Raw genomic sequence first — 22,106 nt, forward strand, 5'->3', positions numbered from 1 at the left:
ACTGGGTTCCAGTGGCTTACGCTTCACGGGCGATGACCGCCACAGAGTGCAGGTATGCACAGATAGAAAAGGAGTGCCTAGGGCTAATAACAGGAGTGACCAAATTCCACCACTATGTGTACGGTCTCCCCACTTTCATCGTGGAAACGGATCATAGGCCGCTGGTCAATATCATTGACAAGGACCTCAATGATATGACGCCGCGCCTACAACGCATGATGATGAAGTTGCGCAGGTACGACTTCACGCTGGTCTACACCCCTGGCAAGGACCTTGTGATAGCTGACACGTTATCACGAGCCATGGACGCTGACAACCCGCCACTGGCGTCCATCAATGATGTGGAAGCTCATGCACAGTGGTGCAAGGAGACGCTCCCGGCAACGGACGAGAAGCTGCAGCAAATTCGTCAGGCGACACAGGAGGACGCTACCCTCCTTCAAGTCCTACACAACCTGCAGCATGGCTGGCCAAAGGGGCGGTGCCCACAGTTCCAGAATGTCAAGACTGAACTATCCGTGGTCGATGGCATTATACTGCGGAACGACAGGATCGTCATTCCAATGGCTCTCCGGGCGGACATCCTCCACAGGATTCACGAGGGGCACCTTGGTGCCGAAAAATGCAAAAGGAGAGCGCGCCAATCTGTTTACTGGCCAGGGATTAACGAGGACATCACCAACATAGTGCTCTCCTGTGACACGTGCCAAAGACATCGACCGGCACAATGCAAGGAGCCACTGCAGCAGCATGAGATGGCCACGTTACCATGGGACAAAGTGGGCATTGACTTGTTCCACTCCATGGGCCGCAACTATGTCCTGATCATTGACTACTTCTCCAACTTCCCGGAAGTCCTGCAACTCCCGGATCTCACAGCAGCAGCCGTCATCAAGGCCTGCAAAGAAACTTTCTCCAGGCATGGCATCCCACGGACGGTCATGTCCGACAATGGTCCTTGTTTTGCCAGCTGGGAGTGGACGGACTTCGCCAAGATTTACAATTTCCAGCACATAACGTCGAGTCCCCACTTTCCGCAATCGAATGGCAGGGTGGAGAAAGGTGTCCACATAGTTAAGCAACTCATCAGCAAGGCTGCGGACTCAAAATCTGACGTACACTTGGCCCTCCTATCGTACCGTTCGTCACCTTTGAGCTCGGGACTATCACCAGCTCAGATGCTTTTCAACAGGGATGTGCGGACAACTTTACCAGCGCTACACTTCACCAATCCTGATCACTCGCCTGTCCTGGATCAAATGCGTCAACAGCGGCAAGCGCAAAAGCAGCACTATGACAAGCAGGCCAAGGTACTGCCACCGTTGGCCATCGGCGACACAGTGAGGCTGCGAAACCCAGCTGGGGGTTGGTCCAAAATGGCGGTGGTCCTCCGCCTAACATCGCCACGGTCCTACGTCGTGCAGTCGGATGATGGAACAATGGTTCGACGAAATCGGCGAGACCTTCTGAAGGTCACACCTCGTCCACGGGTCCTTCCGACACTCGATCTGCAGGACACACTGGATCCACAGGACGCTGTCATACATCTTCCTGACACCCCAGCAGCAGATGTCCGCACGGACACAAACGACCCTGGATCTCCAAGCCCACTCAGGAGGTCTACACGGATCAGACGTGCACCTGACCGTCTGAACCTGTGAACATGGACTGACAAATGCATCGCCCTGCCCTGTTCTGTGTATATATATATATAAACCTAACTCTTTACCTTTGTGTTTTACTACAGCTCTGCAACTACGAAAAAAAAAAAAAAAAAATGTGAAGAAGGGGGATGTGGTGATCCTCGCCTGAGTCACCAGGGGGCAGCGCGGGGACACCCATAAAAGGAACACCGAAGGCCCGCCTCCGCCACTTGAAACCGGAGGGGTTGGAGTGGCAAGAGGTGCAAGTAACTGAAGGGTGCTAGTCTGTTTGGGGCCTAGTTGCAGAACATTGAAGAGCAGCCTTTTCTCAAGTGTAATCTGTAATTTATTGTGGGACACAATAAATCATCCTTAACCTAAAGACGACTTCGAGCATTCTTTCAAGAAGCATAACATCGTCTACTGCATGCATCCTGGCCGTGGCTATATCAGCTCTGATACAGGCGAAGGCCTGTTGTGCCTTGGCCGTAAGGGGAATGTGGATGGACTGAATGAGTGGGCGGGCCTTGTCCGCATAGTTTGGGACCCACTGGGCGTAGTAGGAGAAGAACCCCAGGCAGCGTTTTAGGGCCTTGGGGCAATTGGGGAGGGGAAGCTCCATGAGGGGGCGCATGCGGTCAGGATCGGGCCCCAGAACTCTGTTCGGGACCACATAGCCGAGGATGGCTAAGCGGGTTGTGCTGAACACTCACTTCTCCTTGCTGTAGGTGAGGTTGAGGAGAGTGGCGGTGTGGAGGAATTTGGCACGGTTCGCGTCCTGGTCCTGCTCATCGTGGCCGCAGATGGTGACGTCGTATCGGTACGGGAAGGTGGCCCGCAAACCGTACCGGTCGACCATTCGGTCCATCTCCCTTTGGAAGACCGAGACCCCGTTAGTGACACCGAAGGGAACCCTGAGGAAGTGATAGAGACGACCGTCCGCCTCGAAAGCAGTGTATGGACGGTCCGATTTACGAATCGGGATCTGGTGGTAGGCGGATTTGAGGTCTATCGTTGAGAAGACCCGGTACTGCGCAATCTGATTGACCATATCAGATATGCGTGGGAGGGGGACGCGTCGAGCTGCGTGTACCGATTGATGGTCTGGCTGTAGTCCACGACCATTCTGTGTTTCTCCCCAGTTTTAACGACTACCACTTGGGTTCTCCAGGGGCTGTTGCTGGCCTCGATGATGCCTTCCCAAAGGAACCGCTGGACCTCAGACCTGATGAAGGTCTTGTCCTGGGTGCTGTACCGTCTGCTCCTGGTGGCAACAGATTTGCAATCCGGAGTTAGATTGGCAAAGAGGGAGGGTGGGTTGACCTTTAGGGTCGCGAGGCCGCACACAGTGAGGAGTGTTAGGGGCCCGCCGAATTTGAGGGTATGGCTCTGGAGATTGCACTGGAAGTCCAGGCCTAGTAGTAGTGCAGCGCAGAGATTAGGAAGGACGTAGAGGCGGATGCCGCTGAATTCTATGCCCTGGACCGTGAGAGTGACTGTGCAGAACCCCCGGATCGCGATGGAATGGGATCCGGAGGCCAGGGAGATTCTTTGATTGGCGGGGTGGACCGCGAGGGAGCAGCGCCTTACCATATCCGGGTGGATGAAGCTTTCGGTGCTCCCGGAGTCCAGCAGGCAAGAGGTCACGTGCCCGTTGATTCTCACACTGGTCGAAGTGGTGGCCAGGTTGTGCGGACGAGACTGGTCGATCGCCACTGAGGCGAGCTGCAGTCAGTCGTCGCTGGCGTCAGAAGATGGAGAGCGTGGGGGGCCCAGGTCGTGGAATGTTGTCGGCATCCATGCCCCGTGGGGAAGACAAGATGGCGGCGCCTAAAGATCGTGCAGGGAAAAATTGGCGGCGCCCATGGGCCGCACGTTGCGGGGGCTGGACAAGATAGCGGCGCCCATGGGCCGAACGTGGACTGGGGGGGGGGGGGGGGGGGGGGGAGATGGCGGCACCCACTGGCTGCACCCACTGGCTGCGCGTGGTCCGGGGAGGTGAAGATGGCGACGCCCACTGGCTGCGCGTGGTCATGGACGAAGGCGGCGGCGCCCATTGTGTGTAGGTCAGGGGGGAGGGGGCGATAGCGGAGACTGCGCGGGCCTGACACACGGCGGCGAAGTGCCCCTTTTTGTCGCAAGCCTTGCAAATGGCAGCGCGGGCCGGGCAGCATTGGTGGGGGTGCTTCAGCTGGCCGCAGAAGTAACATTGGGGACCCCCGGGGTGCGCGGGTTGGCGGGTGGCGCAGGCGTACTGGCTGGGTAAAGCCCCAGCTGGGGCGGCCGTCTGTGGGGTCCACGAGGGATAGGAGGGGTGGGCCGCGCGCCGGAGGGGTAGGCCTGAGCATTACGTGAGGCACCGTCATGGAGAGTGCTAGCTTTTTAGTCTCAGCTGGGTCGAGCGTTGCCCCTTAGAACATAGAACACTACAGCGCAGTACGGGCCCTTCGGCCCTCGATGTTGCGCCGACCTGTGAAACCATCTGAAGCCTATCTGACCTACACTATTCCAATAGAACATAGAACACTACATTTTTTGACTTCTAGCAGTCTTTGGCGCATGAGGTCCGACCCAATCCCTGTTACAAACGCATCGTGCATAAGAAGGTTGGAATGTTCGGTGGTCGTTACGGCCTGACAGTCACAGTCCCAGACGAGTGGGATTAGGGCCCGCCAGAAGTCTTCTATGGACTCACCAGAGAGTTGAGAGCGAGTGGCGAGTTCGTGCCTGGCGAAGAGTGTGTTAGTTTTCTGTGCGTAGTTTTCTTTGAGGAGCGCCATGACGTCTGCGTAGCTCGGGGCATCCTGGATCAGCGGAAACATGCTGGAGCTCAACCTTGAGTACAGGATCTGTATCTTCTAAACCTCCGTCAGAGGGGTGGTCGCTGAGTTGATGTAGGCCTCGAAGAAAGCTAGCCAGTGATTAAAGTCCTTTTTGGCGTCGCTTGATTGCGGATTCAGCTGCAGGCGTTGTGGTTTGATTCGGAGGCCATCTTTTAGAAAATCTTACTGCAATAAATTGATGCACGATCAATTGTACAAAGACTAAGGTTGGATACAACTGTGGCTTTATTGCAGTAAGATGTGTGGCCTCCCACAGCAGCTGGAAAAATGGCTGCTGAATAGAGGACACACATATTTATACTCCTCCTACTGGGCGGAGCCAGCAGGCAGGGGCTACCGATGCACCTGTAGTACGGGCCCTACCTTACATAATACAGGTGTAACAGTGGTTTACCACAGGAGGGTAACACGGTCTTGGATCCGGGGGGGGGGGGGGGGGGGGGGGGGGGGGGGGGGTGAACGGAGTCTTTAAGAATGTTCTATAGTAAACGAGTCGGAGCCCCCGATGGGAGCGGAAGGGATGAGGCAATATTTGGACCAATTGAGGTTTCCAAAGGTGGAAGAGGACCTGGTGGAGGGGCTGGGGGCCCCGATTGAATTGGAGGAGATTGTCAAGGGTATAGAGGGCATGCAATCGGGAAAAGCCCCGGCGCCGGACGGTTACCAGGTAGAATTCTGTAAGAAATTTTTGGAAATATTGAGCCCACTCCTGATGAGGACCTTCAATGAGGCTAGAGAGAAAAGAACCCTCCCCCCAACAATGTCACAGGCCTTGATCTCACTCATTCTTAAACGAGGGAAGGACCCGGAACATTACGGGTCATACAGGCCGATTTCGCTTTCAAATGTGGATGCCAAATTGCTAGCTAAGATTCTGGCCACAAGGATTGAGGATTGCGTCTATCAGGGGTGATAGAGGAAGACCAGACTGGGTTTGTTAAAGGCAGACAACTCAATACCAATGTCCGGAGACTTTTGAATATTATTATGATGCCCTCAGAGGGAGGGGAGGCGAAGGTGGTAACAGTGATGGATGCAGAGAAAGCCTTTGACCGGGTGGAGTGGGAGTATTTCTGGGAAACACTGGGGAGGTTCGAGTTTGGTGAGGGCTTTATTGGCTGGGTGAAATTGCTGTACCAGGCGCCTGTAGCAAGTGTATGTAGAAACCGGCTGAGGTCGGGGTACTTTGAGCTTCACCGGGAAACGAGGCAGGGGTGTCTGCTCTCCCCATTACTATTTGCCCTAGCTATAGAACCACTAGCTATGGCGCTGAGAGCCTCGAGGAACTGGCGGGGACTGGTTGCGGGGGGGGGGGGGGGGGGGGGGGGGGGGGGGGGGGGGGTGGATGGAACATCGGGATGATTTGCTCCTGTATATTTCGGACCCTGTGGAGGGGATGTGGAGGTTCTGCAGATCCTCAGGGATTTTGGTAGTTTTTCAGGGTGCAAACTGAACATGGAAAAGAGCGGGCTTTTCTGATCCAGGCCAAGGGGCAGTAGGAGAGACTGAAAGAGCTGCCGCTCAGGATGGTAGAGAAAAGTTTTTGTTACCTGGGTATACAGGTGGCCAGTAAATGGGATGCCCTGCACAGGCTCAACCTGACCCGGTTGGTGGAGGATATGGAAGGGGACATGCTCCCGCTGTCATTGGCAGGGAAGATGCAGACCGTGAAAATGACTGTCCTCCCCAGATTTTTGTTTGTCTCTCAGTCCCTCCCCATCTTCATCCCTAAGGCCTTTTTTAAGCGGGTGAGTAGGATCATTATAAAGCGAAAAGTGCAGAGGATACTGGAAGTCTGCAGAGGGATTTGGATAGGTTAAGTGAATGGGCTAGGGTCTGGCAGATGGAATACAATGTTGACAAATGTGAGGTTATCCATTTTGGTAGGAATAACAGCAAACGGGATTATTATTTAAACGATAAAATATTAAAGCATGCCGCTGTTCAGAGAGACTTGGGTGTGCTATTGCATGAGTCACAGAAGGTTGGTTTACAAGTGCAACAGGTGATTAAGAAGGCAAATGGAATTTTGTCCTTCATTGCTAGAGGGATGGAGTTTAAGACTAGGGAGGTTATGTTGCAATTGTATACGGTGTTAGTGCGGCCACACCTGGAGTATTGTGTTCAGTTTTGGTCTCCTTACTTGAGAAAGGACGTACTGGCGCTGGAGGGTGTGCAGAGGAGATTCACTAGGTTAATCCCAGAGCTGAAGGGGTTGGATTATGAGGAGAGGTTGAGTAGACTGGGACTGTACTCGTTGGAATTTAGAAGGATGAGGGGGGATCTTATAGAAACATTTAAAATTATGAAGGGAATAGATAGGATAGATGCGGGCAGGTTGTTTCCACTGGCGGGTGACAGCAGAACTAGGGGACATAGCCTCAAAATAAGGGGAAGTAGATTTAGGACTGAGTTTAGGAGGAACTTCTTCACCCAAAGGGTTGTGAATCTATGGAATTCCTTGCCCAGTGAAGCAGTTGAGGCACCTTCATTACATGTTTTTAAGGTAAAGATAGATAGTTTTTTGAAGAATAAAGGGATTAAGGGTTATGGTGTTCGGGCCGGAAAGTGGAGCTGAGTCCACAAAAGATCAGCCATGATCTAATTGAATGGTGGAGCAGGCTCGAAGGGCCAGATGGCCTACTCCTGCTCCTAGTTCTTATGTTCTTATTACTGGCTTTGTGTGGGCGAATAAGACCCCGCGAGTAAGGAGATCGCTGTTGGGGGGGGGGGGGGGGGGCTGTTGGCGCTGTTGAACTTTCGCAACTACTACTGGGCGGCCAATATAGCTATGATTAGGAAGCGGCCGATTTTGGGGGGGGGGGGGGGAGGTGAGGTGGCGGTGGCGTCATGTTAATGTACTAGTCTGGGAGCTTTGATAACAGCTCCTTTGCCGTTCTCGCTGACCCGTTACTCCAGAAGTCCGGTGGTGGTCGCGACACTGCGGATCTGGGGACAGTGAAGAAGGTGGAGGGAGCGTCAGTCTGGACCCCAATATGCAACAACCACAGGTTTGTCCCGGGTAGGATAGATGGAGGATTCCAGAGCTGGCAGAGGGCAGGCATCAGAAGGATGGGAGATCTGTTCATAGACGGAAGCGTTCCCGGTTTGAAGGCGCTGGAGGACAAATTTAATCTGCCGCCAGGAAACGCCTTTAAATATCTGCAAGTACGAGCCTTCCTGAAAAAACAGGTAGTGGCCTTTCCAACGCTGCCACCACTGAGGATACAGGACAGGGTGGTTTCCGGCACCTGGGTGGGGAAGGGGAAGGTGTCGGATATCTACCAGGAATTACAGGAGGCGGAGGAAACCCCGGTGGAGGAGCTCGAGGGCAAGTGGGAGGAGGAGCTAGGTGAGGAGTTGGAACCAGGTCTATGGGCAGAGGTCCTGGGCAGGGTTAATTCCTCCTCATCATGTGCCAGGCTCAGTCTAATTCAATTTAAGGTGGTCCACCGGGCACACATAACGGCAGCGAGAATGTGCAGGTTTTTTGGGGTAGAAGACAGTTGTGTGAGGTGCAAGGGCAGCCCTGCAAACCATGTCCACATGTTTTGGGCATGCCTGGACCTTAGAGAGTTCTGGCAAGGGTTCGCGAGGGCAATGTCCAAGGTGTTTAACACACGGGTGGTGCCGGGTCCAGAGATAGCGATTTTTGGATTGTCAGAAGACCCGGGCGTTCAGGCGGCGCAAGAGGCCAACGTCTTGGCCCATGCCTCTCTAGTAGCCCGGAGATGATTTTATTAATGTGGAGGGACTCGAAGCCCCCGAGTGCAGAGACTTGGGTTAATGACATAGCTGGGTTTCTCAGCTTCGAGAAAATAAAGTTTGGCTTAAGAGGGTCTATGCTAGGGTTCTCTTAGAGGCGGCAGGCGTTCTTCGACTTTCTCGGGGAAAATTTAAATGTCAGCAGCAGGAGCAATCTGTGCGGGGCGGGGGGGGGGGGGGGGGGGGGGGGTGAGTGCTTCATTGGGATGGTGTGGGAAGGCCGGGGCGCGTGGGGTAATGTCTATTTAATTGTTATTGTATATTCTCTTTTTACTCTATGTTAATGTTCACTCTGGTTTGTTTTGTTATTATTGTTCCTACTGTTTTATTATGAAAAATTCTGCAAAACCTTAATAAAAATACTTTAAAAAGGAACATGTCCAAGGCCTGGTGCAATCTGTGCAGGTGGTGGCTGAATCCCAGGATAGGGCTACTCTCGCATAGGCAGCCATGTGCCAAAGACACCTGGACATTGCAGCGATGCTCCTGTGAGTGGCCCAGTCACAGAAAGAGATGGCGCAGTCACTGGCTGATGTGGCACAGACCCAGAAGGTGATTGAACAGTCACAGCGTGATGTGGCGCAGTCCCAGACAGAGGTGGTCCACTTCCTATACTCCATGGTCACGAGCATGCAGACCCTAGTCGAGATGGTAGCGGGCCTCCAGGACTGACAGCACCAGGTGGTGGGCGAGCCTCGGTTTAGTTCGCTCATACCTCAGTCCCATGGAGTAGCCCGAGGGATACTGGGCACTCTTAAACTCTTAAGGGAGGAGGAGGTGATGGGGCCCGTGACGATGACACCGACGGGGGGGGTGCCGGAACACCACAGCACCTCGGACAGCCCTTCTTCCCCCCCCCCCCCACTCTGTCCCTGGTGCAGTGGGCAGAACAGGGTGGCACCATGCCACCTGGGACACCCGAGCAGCAGCCGGGTACATCCAGGGCCCGGTTGCCCCAGATTACAGCCGCCAAAGGGGACCCAGGTCACAGGGCGGGAATCACAACAGGCCGCCTCCAGTCCTTATGTATCGTCTGGGGATCCATCTAGGCATGGAATTAGTGTCTGTAAGGCCAGAAAGATAAACACCAGTGAAGTTAGCATGCGTGCAGGGACTCGGGCACAACCCTGTATGTATGTTTTTGAATTAAACACCTGTGCACAATGTTACAACCTGCCTCTACGCTCTGTCAGAAGGGTGTGAGGGTTGGACTGATCTGGGAAGCATAAAAGATTTACACCCTCCCAAACTGAGAAATGTTGCAACTTATGTGTTTGATTCGCTACCAGATATAATGGGAATCTTTCCTCATGAGTTCCAAGTCTCACGGTCTTCATCAAATGCATCCATGGCACCCATTTTTCCCACCATTCCGGATCCCGGCTCCTAGGGTCTGTACTTCAATCAACTTCCTCCCTTCATATTCTTTTGAATAGCCACCAAGCAAGTCAGATTTTTTTTTCCCTTTTGCCTGACTGTGGTTTGACTTTTCCCTGAGTGGTGGCCTGTACCCTTTCAGCTTTGCCACATGTGTGGCCCCTGTAGTCCATCAATGACAATCAAGTTTCCTGAGCTGTCGTTTTTCTTTACTCACAGTTGTAGTCGAAAACCCTTTTTTAAAAAAAAACTCTTGGCATCAGCGGCTGGCTTCGTCCACTCTATTTGTGTGTCTGTGTGTGTGAGTCTGGTCCTTAGAATCATCTTCTGTTCTTGACGGCGTCGCCACTATTTTTGTTGACTAATTTCTTCTTTAGAAATTTGTTTTCCTGCCTCAGTTCTTGTCGCCAGTTTTCTCTTTTGTTATATTTCTTTGTTAGCCACAAAGAGAAAAGGTATGGAGGTGCCCTCATTTTGCATTCTTTCAAACACAATGAGAGGTTTTTAAAAACGTATTGTTCATACATTCTAAGATGGCGAACTGTAAAACCTGAACAAACACTTTACTAACGTCACTACACATCATGTGACATTTCACCAGCAGGGATGTGTTCTCTGATACATAACATCATCGGATTGCTACGCCTCCTTTTTACTTTCCGTTGTCGAGAGCTGCACATTTTGCGCATGACCTTCAGACTTGAGCCCAGTGAAAAATATACAGCGCAATGGGTTCGCGAGGCCTTCAGTGTAGGGCAGCAGTGCCCCCTTTTTATAGCACTAGCTGCAATAAAGCAGGTAACTTAAAAGGTCCCAGCCAGTTTGAGAAGCCAACAGGAAGGTGACTGTAAGATAAGTTGGTAGGATGCGGGGGTTGAGATTTCTGGGGTGGGGAAATTGGGCTGCATTGGCTGAGGGTGTGGAATGGATAGGTCAAGGGTTGGCTGGTCAGTCGGGGAAGGGTTCAGTGGTAAGCCAGGGATGGGGCAGTAGTCAGGGTAGTTGGGTGTTAGAATAGCAGTCGGGGAGTGGATGTGGGTGAGGGTTAGTCTGTTGGTAGCCGAGGGAAAAGATAGTAAAGGTGAGAGGTGGGTGGTTGCGGGGTCCAGTGGGGGAGTCGGTGGCGGTGGAGGCAGTGTCAGTACTGTAGTCACCCAGGAGTTAGAAGTAGTTTTAATTCCAATTTAAATCAGAGTATCAGATGGTTCCTGGTGCATATGTAGATATATGGGTAATTGCCCATCAGAAGTTTGAACTTCCTGGACGATTCGGGTGCCGTCCTTGTATGTAGTGTGAGGACTTATGGGAGGTCTTGGATACCTCAGGAATTACCCTGTGGAAATTGGAAGTTCTGGGCCATTGTGAGAAATTCATAATTGACCCAATATTACAAGAAAGCTATAGCATCAATAATCATTTTGCTCATCTTGTTACTTGCAAGTTCTGCCAATAGTTACTTCATTCCTCTCAGGATACTCTCTCAGCAGTTCATGCTGAGGCAGTCAGGACAGAATTCACTAACACCCCTTCCTCAGCACATCTTTTGCTGATACTCTCATCCATGCCTTTGTTTCCTCTATACTTGCCTATTGCTATCCTGGCTAACCTTCAATCTTCTACGCTTCAAACATGAGTTCATCCAAAAATCTGCTGCTTGTACTTCAGCAAATAATCATCAATGACCTGCCTTCAGGCAGCGAACTCAAGAAGAAGAGATTGTGCAGTTATGAACACAAGTGCCTGAGAACACTTCCTGAATTTTGTGCAGGTTACTTACATTAAAATCAGGTTGAAGAATGGGTTAGTATAATCAAAAAGTACTTAGCTCCCTCCTCTACTCCCTGTACACACACGACTGCGTGGTTCCAACTCCATCTACAAGTTTGCTGACGATACGACCATAGTGGGCCGGATCTCGAATAACGACGAGTCCAAATACAGGAGGGAGATAGAGAACCTAGTGGAGTGGTGTAACGACAACAATCTCTCCCTCAATGCCAGCAAAACTAAAGAGCTGGTCATTGACTTCAGGAAACAAAGTACTGTACGCACCCCTGTCAGCATCAACGGGGCCGAGGCGGAGATGGTTAGCAGTTTCAAATTCCTAGGGGTGCACATCACCAAAAATCTGTCCTGGTCCACTCACGTCGACGCTATCACCAAGAAAGCACAACAGCGCCTATACTTCCTCAGGAAACTAAGGAAATTCGGCATGTCCACATTAACCCTTACCAACTTTTACAGATGCACTATAGAAAGCATCCTATCGGGCTGCATCACAGCCTGGTATGGCAACTGCTCGGCCCAGGACCGCAAGGAACTTCAGAGAGTCGTGAATACCGCCCAGTCCATCACACGAACCTGCCTCCCATCCATGGACTCCATCTACACCTCCCGCTGCCGGGGTAAAGCAGGCAGCATAATCAAGGATCCCTCCCACCCGGCTTACTCACTTTTCCAACTTCTTCCATCGGGCAGAAGATTCAGAAATCTGACTCAAAAACAGCTTCTTCCCCACTGTCACCAGACTCCTAAATGACCTTCTTATTGACTGACCTCATTAACACTACACCCTGTATGCTTCAACCGATGCCAATGCTTATGTAGTTGCATTGTATATCTTGTGTTGCCCTATTATGTATTCTCATGTATTTTCTTGAATTTTCTTCCATGTACTGAATGATCTGTTGAGCTGCTTGCAGGAAAATACTTTTCATTGTACCTCGGTACATGTGACAATAAACAAATCCAAGTATTATATTTGGATGCAATTTTGATAGTCGTTTAAAAAATTAATTTATTAAGCCTTTAAATGTAAAATGAACATATGTAATGAACATATATTTACTGATGAAAGTTTGGCACAAAATTATATTTAAAAAGTGGGGACTCTTTTTTTAGATTACCTTGTGACACATTTTATCAAAAATAATTTTTAGAAGATATTTTGTGTATTTTTTACAGTAGAGGAAGCAACAAGATTGAACAAAAAGCTAATGATGGCAAATAAAAATCAGGAGAATGTCATACATGACCTGAAACAGGTACTTCAGAAACCTTTGAATTCTTGGAACACAATGAAGTAAAAATTCCTCTGATTGTATTTTAAATGTTTTTGCAGAGATTTCTCTGTTTGATATTACTGATGTTGGAAATTCATTCTTTTTGAATGTGGTTATGATTTTACAATAAATAGTTGCCAGAGGAAATCTTCACATGTGATCTACAATGTCTACAAATAATGATTGAGGAATTTGAACTAAGAGGCAATGATAGAATTGTTCTCTTGTGTTTAGGCTGTGCTATGACAGGAACTGTGGTTCTGTACTTTTTATTTCAACTTTCTAAGAACTTTCCTAATTTGCAGATTTTGTGCAATTTATTTTCTTCTTTTTGCTTTCTGTTTCCTTCTTTCTGACTGAAATACTCTGCTGCTTGATCTCTTTGGTACTGCGGTAAATTAGCCACTAGTTGGCACGCAAGAATAACAAGGAACTTGTTGCATGAAGAATCACTGGGGAGGACCTGCACCCCTTCCACTGTAGCACGGTGTGTCAGTGTAGTGTCACATCAAGCTATTCTGTATGCATGTCTAGAGTATATTGTGGTCGCACAACAAACTGTACATGGTTCAAAGGATTCTGACGGCATATATTGTAAAATAATAGCCTAGATTTAATTGTTTTAAATTTCTGACAGTTGCTTTATGTACTGTGTTTTGTGAATCTGGTGTTGTTATTTCAGAAGAGCATTTTTGTAAAAGTTTTGTTAGAGCGCTGGTTAACATTATTGTAAAATGTCTAGAACATGGCTGTTGAATTAAAAAAGATGAAACAGCAATAGAAAATTTTGAAAACATGCATCAAGCCAGGCAGTATCGCTGAAGAGGACAAGCAAGTTTTGATTTTTGGCTATAACACTTCATCAGGACTGAGAAAAGAAAACCAGATAAGCGTTTAAATAGAATTAGAATGGAATGGTGAGGGAGGAAAGATACAGGAGATGTATCAGTAAAATGACTTGAAGTCTGTAAAGAATAAAACCAGGAGATGGTTAGATGGCTGAGAAAGACACATGATAGGAACAGGGGTGGACTGGCTCTTCCAAAAGTTTGCAGGATTATTTTTGTGAATCATGCAGAAAGAGGGGATGGAAGGGGATGGTTCTTCCTCTTCTGTTTGGTAAAGAGTTTCAAGGTATTGTTACGATCTCTGTGGGGGAACCGTAGATTAAAATAACCAAATTTACTAAATGATCCCCAAAGAAAGAATTCCTTAAAAAATGAACTTTTTTAACTTCAAGAAATGGAATCATAGATTCCCTGCAGTGCAGAAGGAGGCCATTCGGCCCATCAGGTCTGTACTGACCCTTGGAAAGAGCACCCTACCTAGGTGCCCCGACCTGTCCCTGTAACCCCACCTAACCTTTGGACGCACCATACCTGCACATCTTTGGACAAGGAGTAATTCAACACGGTCAATCCACCTAACCAACACATCTTTGAACACTAAGGAGCAATTTAGCATGGCCAATCCACCTAAGGCGGGATTCTCCTGAATCGGTGCGATGGCCCGTCGCCGGCGTCAAAATGACGCGAACCACTCCGGCATCGGGCCGACCTGAAGTAATGGCATTTTCCGCACTTCAGGGGGCTAGGCCGGTGCCAGAGGGGTTGGCGCCGCACTAGCTGGAGCCGAAGGGACTGCGCAAGTTAGCTCATGCGCAGAACCACCGGCGTGGTTCCGCGCATACGAGACCGGACGGCGTATTCTGCCGCATGCGCAGGTGGGGGGGGGATCTTCTCCACGCCGGCCATGGTAGAGCTCAACAGGGGCCGGCACGGGAGGAAGAAGTGCCCCCAAGGCACATGCCTGCCTGCCCGCAGATTGGTGGGCCCCGATCGCGGGCCAGGGCACCGTGGGGTCTCCCCAGGGTTGGATCCCCCCGCACCCCCCTGAGGACCGCACCAGCCAACTTACCTGTCAGATCCCCCCATGTAGGACCATGTCCAATCCACGCTGGCGGGACTGGCCAAAAACGGGCGGCAGCTCGGCCCTTCGGGGCCCAGAGCATTGCGGGGGGAGGGGGGGTTGGCGCTGCCAACAGCCCTGACCGGTGTGGCGTGAATCCCGCCCCCACCTGAAAAGTGGCGCCGAAGAATACGGCAGCTGCCATTGGGGCGGGATTCATGCCGCCCCCCGGGAATTCTCCGACCTGGCGGGGTGGTCAGAGAACCCCGTCCCCAATCTTTGGACTATGGGAGGAAACCGGAGCACCCGGAGTATGCAAATGAAACATGAATTAGCAGGCAAATGATATGTCATGCCCAGTAAAAGGCACTTAAAACATGGACTGTATTCAGTGTAGAATTTTCTAGAACTGCCTTTTCTTTTAAAAAGCTGGACGTTAAAATACTGCCGAGGTTACTGCCAAGGGTCTGGTGAATTTCGCAATTTCTGCATTGTTTCAGATTGTGATCAAGTCTCTGGAAACTTAAGTTCCTAATTGAATGACCATGGAATGGCACCCATAGAATCCTTACAGTATAGAAGGAGGTCATTCGGCCCATTGAGTCTGCATTGAACCTCTAGAAGAGCACCCGACCTAGGCCCATTCCTTCGCCGTATCCCCGTAACCCTATCTAACCTGCACATCTTGGACTGAGGGAGAAACCGGAGCATCCAGAGGAAACTTACGCAGACACGGGGAGAATGTGCAAACACCACACAGCCGGTCACCCAAGACTGGTAATTGAAGGTGGGATCCTGGACTGTGAGGCAGCAATGCTAACCACTGTTCCACCAAGACACCCCTCTTGAATGCTCATGCCAAGACGAATCCTTTGTGGAATTCTAACTTATTAATGTTTGTGGGCTTACCCAAAATTCAAAATCAATGGACTCATAGACTCATTTGGTGGAATTTTCCAAAGAAATAGCAAAAAATAATTTTTGGCACAAAAATTGGTGCCAATCCTGCTGGCCCCAGCGGCGCGATCCGGATCGCTCTCTTTAGGCACTTTGAAAAGTAAAAAGAAACCTTGTCAAAACATTCATTATCACGGTTTGTACCCTTTCTGCCAGAGACAGCGGCAGGGTATCCCACCTCTTCAAATTCCGTTTGACCTGCTCCACCAAACTAGGTTCCTTTTTGCATTGTGGCCCAGTCATGGGACACCTGAATACCCAGATACCAAAATCCTGTCCTGGTCACCTTGAATGGCAGGGCTCCTAAATTCGCATTCCTCCTCTGGGTATCCATTGGAAATACCTCCCTTTTCACCATGCTCAGTTTGTATCCAGAAAATCCACCACATTTCCCCAGTAGGTCCATTAGCTATCCCATACACGCCAACAAGTTTGAAACACATTATAACAAATCTTCTGCATATAATGACAATCTGCTCCCTATCTACCCTCACAATGCCCTTTTACTCTCATGAAGCCCGCAGCACTCGGCAACGGGGAGACAGCAGGCATTCCTGTATTGTTCCCCTATGTAACCTAAAATATCCCAAATTTATCATGTTTGTTCGCCCACTCACCATGGGGCATGCATAGAGCAATTGCACCCATGAAACAAACGTCGGTCCAAACCCAAACCTTCTCAGGACCTCGAACATGTACCACCATCCCTTCTCCGCATCCAAGGATATGATAACCTCAGGCTCTCTACCCCGTGAAGGGATCAATACCAAATTCAACAGCCTCCTGATATTACTTGACAACTGCTGTCCTTAACAAACCCAGCCTGGTCCTTCGCGACCATAAGTCAGAAGTTAATAAGATATAGGAGCAGAATTAGGTCATTCGGCCAATCAAGTCTGCTCCCCTATTCTATCATGGCTGATATGTTCTTCATCTACTACTACAATGTTACAGACCATGAGCTGGATTGCGAAATCAGCCAGAGCATCTCCTCCCTGGAACACATGCGTAGGTGCAGGAGTAGTCAATTTAGCCTTCCAAGCCTGAGCACCCTCGATATGATCATGGCTGATCCCATCCTAGCCTCAATTCCACCATCCTGCCCGTTCTCCAGAACCCTTCAACCCATTACCAATTAAAAATCTGCCAAACTCCTCCTTAAATTTACTCACCACCGCTGGGGTAGCGAATTCCACAGATTCGCAACCCTTTGGGAGAAGTAGATTTTCCTTATCTGTTTTGAATTTGCTACCTCTTATTCTAAGATTGTGACCTCTCGTTTTAGAATGCCCCACAAGAGGAAGCATCAGCCTGACGTCTACTTTATACATACCTTTTAGCATCTTGTATACATCAATGAAATCTCCCCTCATTCATGATTTTTTTTTTTGGATTTGATTTGATTTATTGTCACATGTACCGAAGAACAGTGAAAAGTATTTTTCTGCGGCCAAGGGAATGTACACAGTATGTACATAGACAAAAAAAAAAATAATCGACAGAGTACATTGACAAATGTGCATTGACAAACACTGATTGGCTACAGTGCAGAACAAGGGACGAAACAAAGCAAATACATGAGCAAGAGCAGAATAGGGTGTCGTGAATAGTGTTCTTACAGGGAACATATCAGTCAGGGAGAGTCCTTGAGAGTCTAGTAGCTGTGGGGAAGAAGCTGTTCCTATGTCTGGATGTGCGGGTCTTCAGACTTCTGTACATTCTGCCTGATGGAAGGGTCTGGAAGAAGGCAAAGCCTGGTGGGAGGGGTCTCTGATAATACTGTCTGCCTTCCTGAGGCAGTGGGAGGTGTACACAATGAATGTGAGGGTGGCAAGCTTGTGTGATGTGTTGGGCTGAGTTCACCACACTCTGGGCCGAGCAGTTATATCATACAGCCGGATAGGATGCTCTCGCGGGCACATCTGTAGAAGTTTGTGTGAGTCGATGCAGACATGCCGAATTTCTTTAGCTTCCATAAGAAGTAGGGACGTTGGGCTGGTTTCTCTGTTAGCTGCGACAAAATCGGGAAACACGACCGGGCGGAGAATAGCTTCCGACACTGAAATTGAGCCAGATGCCGGTTTCACGCCAAATCAGGATTTTCCGGTCCCCTAAAAAAACAACAAAATTGCGGGGCCCAGCGGGCCAGCCTGAAAGTACAGTCAGCATATCATTAGCGGTCCTGATGACCAATTCTCCGGGGCCTCCGTGATTCTGCACCTCGGACAGGCCGATTTCCCGACGGCATGTTTCTAATGTGCTATAAAAATTTGTGAACCTGGGCGGCAGAGAGAGGAGATAGCAAGTGGCGTGGGGTGACTGCGGGCTTCAGAATCGGACACCGGCTGTGCTTTCTTTGTGGGAGGGGGGGGAGGGAACATGCCGAGCAGCCGGGAGCCAACCCCAACAGGAAAGGGGCGGTGCCCAGGCACCGACCGCCATTACGCCGGCCATCTTGCTCGCCACTCAACTCGGCCCCTGGGTGCACGCAGTGACAACGGCCGTATGGATGGCCCCCCCCCAACCCCACCCCACCAGCAGCCACCCACCGGGCGACCACACAGGGCCACACTGACGGCAATCCCCAGTGAGGGCAGTGCCATCCAACGGTGCCCCTGGCAGCAGGGAAGGGCACCAGGGGTGGGGGACATGTGTGGTTGGTGCGCATGGTGACAACCGGTGCCACCGTGTAGCCCATGGTACCTGTTTGGGAACAGGTGCATGCTCCATGATTACATGTGTGCTTAAAAGAGAAAAGGTGTTAATGGGAGAATTGTAGGTGAAGGTATATTTTGTACTCCGTGTTAATCTTAAATTCTGTGAGTATTTGTTAAGATAATGGGGGAGTAAAGGAGTTTGGTGTACAATCCAACTTTTCATGCTGAATGTTTTTTTTCCTTCTGATTATACCTAATTAGGGTCATGTGACTCTGTTCCACCACGGTTTATTAAAAAACGTAAAAGTGACTCTTTTGAACCAGGATTCCAGTCTGCGATCTTCTGTCCAGTTATAACATCATCTGGGATCATAACAACCTTCATCCAGATGATCAGTCTCAAATCAGTTTTTTGTTGTCCAAACTGTTGACAAAGACATATTCTTAAACCATGTCCCTTGTCTTGCAGTAACATCAACCAATGAGCCTTGGCCGTCAATCAGCAATGCCCCCCCCCCAAACACCAGGAGGAAATCTCCAGGAGGACATGAACGACGCATCAGTTATCACCTGCACCATCCACCATCGCAGAGACCTTTGTTGGGTGAACTAAGCCTCTGGGACACTATGTGGTGAGCAACACACTGTTTCAGGTGGAGACAGGAACGTCCCAAGAATCGGAGGTGTGGTGAATGTATTCACCTAAGTATGAACTGTCTGTATAGTGCTGTGACCTATAACCTGGAAATGATAATACGGTCTACTTCCAGGTACTGTACTGGAACCCCGGTGGGCTCCGCCCTCCCGGGGCGATATATAGACCGGCCAACTATGGGTGGCACCCATTTGTACAGCAGACACTGGAAGGCGAGTTCCTGGGTAACAAAGCCTTATATTCACTCGTTCTCACAGACTCGCAGTGAATTGACAGTATAACAATTTATTATCCAGCGACAGCACCATGGAAGCCGCTCTAAAGCCAGATAAACTTGAACTCGACGCGCGAGCAACAGAGGCCAAGGAGATCTTCTCACACTGGTTTTGTTGTTTCGAGGCCCACCTCGACTCCTCCGCAACGCCTCCCTCTGAAACACTCAAGCTGCGACTCCTCCACGCATGGGTGAGCCATCGGATCTCCATAATGATAGAGAAAGCTGCCATGTACGAGGCGGCGGTCGCGACCCTCAAGGCGCATTTCGTGAAGCCCGTAAATGAGATTTTCGCGCGACACTTCCTCACTACTCGCCGTCAATGCGTCGGGGAATTGCTGGGCGAGTACCTGGCAAACGTGACCCTACTTGCAAGGGACTGCAACTATCAGGATGTTAATGCAAAGGAGCACATGAAACCACAGATCCGGGACACCTACGTGGCTGAGGTCCGATCTAACTACATCAGGCAGCGCCTGCTGGAAAATGGGACCACTGACCTGCAGGACACGGTAAAACTAGCCACCTCGTTAGAGGTGGCCTACCAGAGCCTCAGTGCGTTCCCCGCAGACCCGGCGAATCCCTCGTGGACACCATCGTCGCAGCCCCCATCGGACCCGACTATGTCACAGGCCTGTGCCGTGCAGCTGCCCGTCCAGACCGGGGTCACCTGGCCCGACCCGTGGACTCACAGGCCCGCAGACCCCGCAATGTGACTGTGTGCCTGCCGGGAACGCCTCCTTCTGATGCGTCATTAGCCTCGTGCGACTCGTGAGAGCCACCATCTTGGCCGCCTGCTCCAACACCGACCGACACATGCGACTCGTGGGGGCCGCCATCTTGGTCGCCGTCTCCGGCACCGACCAACACGTGCAACCGATGGGGACGGCCATCTTGGTCGCTATCTTCGACCCAGCCTGAGATGTGTGTCTCATGGGGGCTGCCATTTTGTGACCCTGATACCGCCGACCACACAGGCTACCCGCAGCTTGGTGCAGTAACCCTCGACCAGTCGCAGCCAATGCACCTTGATGTGACAATCAATTCACTCGGAACACGATTGGAAGTAAACTGTGGTTTTAATAGACTTACAACTGAGCCTCCCTGCGACCAGAAGAACTGAGGGCAGGCTCACACGACTGTTGCACTTTATACTTCCGGTAGTGGGAGGGGCCATGGGCAGAGCCAAGGGTGGAGCCCTGTACATGTTCCTCATCTCCCCCTGTGGGCAGAGCCGCGCAACGGCTCACAGACAGAGCCCATAAGGACACAATGCAATACAGTAGACACGATACAATACAGTGTGAATTACATTCACCACATTCACCCCCTGTAATAGAGGCCAAGGAGATCTTCTCCGTAAAGGAGATCAGTCCGGCGGGGGTGACGGGTCTACAGGTTGAGCTGATCCGGTGGCCGAGTCGTCCTTTGGGATCGGCGGAGCACCGGGTTGCAGCCTCTTTGGGTGGCTGGGTGGTGACGGTCGGTGTGGATACGGGGGTGGACTCCAGGGGTGTTTCGATCCGAGCTCCGTTCCTGACTAGTGTGACGGGCGCAGGGGGGCGCAGGAAAACTATAGGCGTGGGGGCGCAAGGCGGTGGGGGGTTGGGTGGGGTGTAGTGTGAGGAGTACCTCGGTGGTGGTGGTGGTGGTGGATGATCCTGCAGGCGCCAGGTCCCGGAAGGAAACGGTGTCCTGACAGACATCGGGGTATTCAATGAAGACGTAGTGGGGGTTCGAGTGAAGCAGTAGTACCCTCTCTACTAGTAGGTCCGTTTTGTATGTCCGGACGTGCTTCCGGAGGAGAACCGGGCCCGGTGTCCTCAAACAAGATGGGAGCGAAGCCCCCGTGATAGTGCCCCTAGGGAAAACAAATAGTCTCTCGTGAGGGGTCTAGGGGTTAGTGGCAGTGCACAGGAGGGACCTAATTGCATGGAGCGCGTCGGGGAGGACCTCCTGCCAGTGGGAGGTCGGGAGATTCCTGGACCGGAGGGTCAGTAGGACGGTCTTCCAGACCGTCGCGTTCTTCCTCTCCACCTGCTCGTTACCCCTGGGGTTATAGCTGGTAGGCCTACTCGAGGCGATGCCCTTGTCGAGCAGGTACTGACGCAGCTCGTCGCTCATGAAGGACGAACCCCTGTCGCTGTGTATGTAGCTGGGGAAACCGGACAGGGTGAAGACACTGTGCAGTGCTCTGATGACTGTATGGGAGGTCATATCGGGGCACGGGATGGCAAAGGGGAAGCGGGAGAATTTGTCTATGATGTTGAAGTACACATTTCGATTGGTCGAGGGGAGTGGCACTTTGAAATCGATGCTCAGGTGTTCAAAGGGCTGGGAAGCCTTTGCCAGGTGGGCCTTGTCTGGTCTATAGAAGTGCGGTTTGCACTCCGCACAGATCGGGCAATCCCTGGTGATGGCTTTTACCTCCTCGGTGGAGAAAGGCAGATTTCGGGCTTTGACGTAGTGGGCGAGCCGGGTGACCCCCAGGTGGCAGAGGTCGGTGTGGATAGCCTTTAGGCGGTCATCTTGCGCTCTGGCGCATGTGCCGCGGGACAGGGCATCTGGGGGCTCATTGAGCTTCCCCGGTCGATATATGATGTCATAATTATAGGTGGAGAGTTTGATCCTCCACCTCATGATTTTATTGTTTTTTATTTTGCCCCTTTGCGAGTTGTCGAACATGAAGGCAACCGATCTTTGGTCGGTGATGAGGGTAAACCTCCTACCTGCGAGGTAGTGCCTCCAGTGCCGTACGGCTTCCACAATGGCTTGAGCTTCTTTTTCGACTGAGGAGTGTCGAAGTTCTGAAGCAGAGAGGGTTCGGGAGAAGGCGGCGACTGGTCTCCCTGCCTGATTCAGAGTGGCGGCGAGAGCGACCTCTGAGGCGTCGCTTTCCACCTGAAAGGGGACGGATTCATCCATGGCGGCATTGGCGATGTCCTCCTTGATGCAGCTGAAGGCC

General features: G+C 51.0%; 1 protein-coding gene across 10 annotated transcripts in view; it reads left to right on the forward strand.

Annotated features, from left to right (window-relative positions):
- Positions 1-22,106, forward strand: part of LOC119971764 (coiled-coil domain-containing protein 73-like) — a 335,430-nt gene that overhangs the window by 170,685 nt on the left and 142,639 nt on the right. For all 10 annotated transcript variants that reach the window (XM_038807840.1, XM_038807834.1, XM_038807833.1 and 7 more), the window contains one exon: positions 12,593-12,672. In XM_038807840.1, coding sequence (XP_038663768.1) covers positions 12,593-12,672 — 80 coding nt within the window. The remainder of the gene's footprint in view (positions 1-12,592; positions 12,673-22,106) is intronic.

Source organism: Scyliorhinus canicula, chromosome 9 (genome assembly GCF_902713615.1).
Source record: "Scyliorhinus canicula chromosome 9, sScyCan1.1, whole genome shotgun sequence".
Lineage (NCBI taxonomy): Eukaryota > Metazoa > Chordata > Chondrichthyes > Carcharhiniformes > Scyliorhinidae > Scyliorhinus > Scyliorhinus canicula.